General features: G+C 39.4%; 1 protein-coding gene across 3 annotated transcripts in view; it reads right to left on the bottom strand.

Moving 5' to 3' along the window:
- Nucleotides 1-1244: 1244 nt before the first annotated feature.
- The window catches only part of LYRM7 (LYR motif containing 7), a 23961-nt gene continuing 20648 nt past the window's right edge, over nt 1245-4557 (bottom strand). For all 3 annotated transcript variants that reach the window (XM_006033675.3, XM_006033674.3, XM_006033672.2), the window contains exon 5: nt 1245-2000. In XM_006033675.3, coding sequence (XP_006033737.1) covers nt 1924-2000 — 77 coding nt within the window. In that variant the 3' untranslated portion in view covers nt 1245-1923. The remainder of the gene's footprint in view (nt 2001-4557) is intronic.

The following is a 4557-nucleotide window of genomic DNA, read 5'->3' as shown; positions in this document are numbered from 1 at the left end:
CTGCTTTCCCCCGCTGACATGGGGAAAAGTGCTGGCTGTGGGTGCTCCCCATAGGCTATTGTGGGTGTTTCCCCCATGATGCAGCTGGGAGAAGTGGGAGTGGTGGCTGGGTCATACCTGCCACCTCTGACCTGAACTGGATCAATCCGGCCTGCTGCCTTAAAAGGTTGCCGACAGCCGAGTTTTATAAGGTTGATTTCTATTACGAATAATGGATACAGACAAAACAAAGGATACGTATAATGACAGAAGAAGAACAAATTTAGAGTCACTGGGCACATCTACACAAGACACTTAATGTGCAGAAGAGTAATTCTACTGTGCAGTGGGCAAAGCCCACATACCGTCATTATAGGTATTAAACTTAATGTGCCTAATTACAATGCATTAATGAACGTGTAGATATGCCCACAGAGTCCCCCAAAAAAGATTTTCACTGCAACTTTGTGCAGCATAAGATTTACTTTAATATCATGTGGAAGAGTGCCATCTACTGTCGATATGAGCAAGTTCTTATGTTGCACAATTACAAGGTTCCTATCTGCACTTTCATCAGGGTTAATTCTTACTCAAATTGAAGTCAACAGGCTCACCATGGTTAATGCAAGAGCAATAACCAGATGGCTTGCTTTAAATAAAACAGTCTAGGTTTAGTAAATTACTCTAGATAATATAGGCATCACTGAAACAAGTTATTTGACACTTAGTTTCCTGAATTTTAGATTGGGTTTCAAATATAATAAAGTTTTCAAATGTACAACTACTTTCTAACTTGCTGAATTACAAAAGGCGGTAATTTTAAGCCAGGGCAGAGGGTTTTGTTTTTTGTGTGTGGACAGTTAGTATTATTACTACATTCATTTCAAGAAACTAGATAAATGGTGGAGGTATCTTTCTCTCAAAATTGAACTTAAATAAAAATGACATGCTTAATGAGTTACATTTTAAATAAAGCATGTCAAGCACACATAAGTCTGAGGATTTTTCCTCATTAGAAACAATGAAACCAGGTCATTCTAATTTATTATGCTCTAGCAGTAAGATCCATATACATAGTTGTGATACTGCCATCTGCCACTTTGTAACTATCCTGTTGTTGAGAAATGCCTCTGTAAACTAGTTTATGATCATAACATGCAAGCCTATTAGTATTATGATCTAAGAATCAATGTAGTATGACTTGTTGGGAATGGGCAACTTTCTACGCGCCACAGTAATTCAAATAACCAAACTCAACACAGTACTAGGCCATTCTTACATGTTAATGATCAACAACAGATTCACTTTCCCCCATCTGCAAAGGCTGAAGAGAATCTATTTGAGGAGCCTCAAATCAACCTCTCACACACTAGAATGACATACAGTAAAGTTATTTCAGAAAACGCTGGTGGTACAATTTATACACTTAAAAGGTAACGATATCCCATAGCACAGTTTTTCACATTGTCATTTTGCAGCCATGTACCTTTGTTATTGATTTTACAAATACATATTTTTAGGGCTGCAAGTTGTAAATTATTTTTGTAAGTATTGTTTAGCTTCGTAAAAATCCTGAATTGTTATGAAATTTTTATGCAGAGCTTATCAGAAATGATAATAGCCAGTGCTTGCAAAGATAATGTAGCATACCTAGTATATTTTTAGAATACAATATAATTTGAGTTTCTGTGGAAATGTAATCCCTTACAGTGAAGCAAAAGGTCATTCAGAAATGAGTGACATTAGTCTTGCCTCTCAAATATACCCTCCTAAATCTGAGTATAATCAGTGGATTGGTTTTAATCTTTATTTCCTAACAACAGGATTCAATATTTTTCTAAATTTAGTCTGAAGGGAGACATATCAGGTACTTGTTTTCAGGGATTTCATTACAGGAAATTAATCTCGCTTTTGAGGAAAAAAAAAGAAATATACTTTATTCTCTCAAGGTTTGTGTTTTTGTGTTGGCATGTCACGATAAGGAACGTTGTCTAGTAGCAGATCTTTCCTGGGTATAAGCACTGCAACAGAAAAAAAAAGATCTGTAAGAATAATATTTTACCATAATGATCCACAAAAATATATGGCATTTATCATCTTTACAAGCAATGGAGCAGTTTACTACAGAGCACGTAGTTTTAAGGTAAACCTAAAAAAAGCATTATGGTAATTTTTGAAGCTACCAAGAGAGCATTAACTTTTTACCTCCTGTGCATCAGAAAGTCTCCCCCACAAAGTTCACCTTTTTGCTGTTAAAAATATCTCTGAAAAATCTTTGAAGCAGCATATTTTCATTGCAACATTCTTCTACTTTTTGCAAAACAGAACAGCATATTATATTAATTCCTGGTAAACCCAACTCAGATGTTTATTTAAATTTTCAAATCCATAAAATTAAAATCTAAAATGAAGCTTTCAGACATGTCACTTGAAGTCTTTAACCTTTAATTATGCTAGATCTGCTTTAAAAAAAAAAACAGGAAGAGAAAGTGCCAGATGACATTTACTGTTTACTAAATCTTCAAAAACAGCAGGAGAGAGTAGTGTGTTGGATTCTGTTTGGCTGCGCACTATGTTATCTGCCCGTGGCTCAGAAAAAGTTCTGACCATCTGGCTCCTTGGACATCCATGTGGGAGTTCTGCACCTGAGGGCTGAGAGATTTGTGCCAACAGCACAGCTATAAGCTGAAGTACAATGGTTGCAAACATAACTGTACTTTGACTATTCAGGTAGGTACTAAAGGTACAGTAAACCTTTAAAATGTTCCAAATTCCATTCCATGTGTGTAATGAGCTACATTACGCCCAAAGTATGCTGTTTTTCCATATATTCCAGAAAAGGGAGGAAATTGCTTCCTTTAAAGCTGCATTTCTTTTGCAGCTTCTGGTCTCGGTATTGAAAAACTATTTAACACATTTCTAAACCATTTGAATAATATTTTATTTGTGTTCCTAGCATAAAGGAAGCATTCATGACCTAGCTCATGTCTGTCTTTTCCTCTACATCAGGAATGTGCGCATGAGAATGAAATACAAGTTAAAAAATAGGAGAGAGAGGAAGTAACAGAAAAACAAACAAAGATTGAGAGAAAAGAATACCTAGCTTCTTTTGTCAAAAAGCAAAGTTTTGTATACACACCTTCTGTCACTATAGCAAACCTAAAGTAAAAAACATCAGGATGCATGGCATGTTTGGTATATAATGGAAAGATAAGCTCTACTTATATCAGCTTGTTTGGCAAAATAAAGCAAGTTACACACTGTGAATAATTTGACTTGACAGGCTGCACAGTAATGTCCTACAGAAAATATCTGTTTAGCAAGACTGTCTAACAACATAAAAACCTAAGCTGCAAATCTACTTTCTTTATTAACAAGTAAGCTTCAAACCTATTAAGCTGAACTTTTTAAAAACATACTAATTAATCTAATGATAGCTAAGTATCACTTTGTGTCATAATCTTAAATAAAGAAAATAATATTGCTGAAATATATGTAAAGCTAAACTTACAACAGTGTAATATGACTCCATCTGTTTAAAGGAAAAAATATACTGCATGTTATACAACACTTATCTTCCCAAGCTCCAGTCCTAGTTTTGGACTTCTGATTTCAAGAAACCTCATTACATTACAGTTATTTAAGAAATGTGAGATTCCAAACATGCCCTAAGTAGCTTATGGGTTGTCAGCTATAAAAGATCTTGGTGGTAACACAGTCACAGTCCACAGCTATTAGGGCTGTGCAAAATTTCACTGGGTGTTTCGTTTTGAAGCTGTTTTGAGCTCAAAACAGTGACATTGAAATGAAACAAAAGGCTTTGAAACAAACACCCGGCAAGGGCATGCTAAATGTTTCGAAAGTTTCAAAACATTTCGAGTTTCGAAGCCTGGCTTACTTGGCTTCAGCGCCAGTCCCAGGTGGCAGCGGTAGCCTCCTGTCATCCGGTAGGCAGATCCGGGGGCTCGCAGCCTGGGAGGGTTGCGGGGCTGTGCCTGACTCCTCCCAGGGGTGCGAGCCCCTGGATCTATGCACCAGATGACAGGAGGCTGCTGCCTGGGACCAGTGGCAGCAGCAATCTTCCCTGGAACTGGGCGTGGGCTGTGCCCAGTACTGATCCCAGGCGACAGCCTGAGCTTCCTCTCATCCAGCGCAGATCTAGGGGATTGCACCCCCAGGAGGAGTCCGGAACAACCCAGCAGCCCTCCCGGGGGTGTGAGCCCCCAGATCTACGCCCCGGTGAGAGGAAGCTCACCCTGCTTGTCCCACCTGGGACTGGCACCCCCCCACTCACCTCTTCGCCTGGCTCCTGCCCCCCACTCATGCTCTACACAGCTTAGCAGCATCAGCAGCCACACTCTCAGCATCCTGCATGGCGGGGGGCAGCATGGCTTCACCCCAATCCAAGGAGGATTATTCTGCACTGGTCCGGTCCTGCAGGGAGCGTACCAGGAAAGCCAAGGCTGCAACTGAACTCCAACTAGCATCGAGCATCAAGGACAATAAGAAGTCCTTTTTCAGATATGTGGGGAGCCGGAGGAAAAGCAGGGGCAACACTGGACCCCTGCTGAGCCAGAT

The sequence above is a fragment of the Alligator sinensis genome, unplaced genomic scaffold, assembly GCF_000455745.1.
Source record: "Alligator sinensis unplaced genomic scaffold, ASM45574v1 scaffold1197_1, whole genome shotgun sequence".
NCBI lineage: Eukaryota > Metazoa > Chordata > Crocodylia > Alligatoridae > Alligator > Alligator sinensis.
The sequence above is the reverse complement of the archived record's forward strand: the minus strand, read 5'-3'. Positions and strand labels throughout refer to the sequence as shown.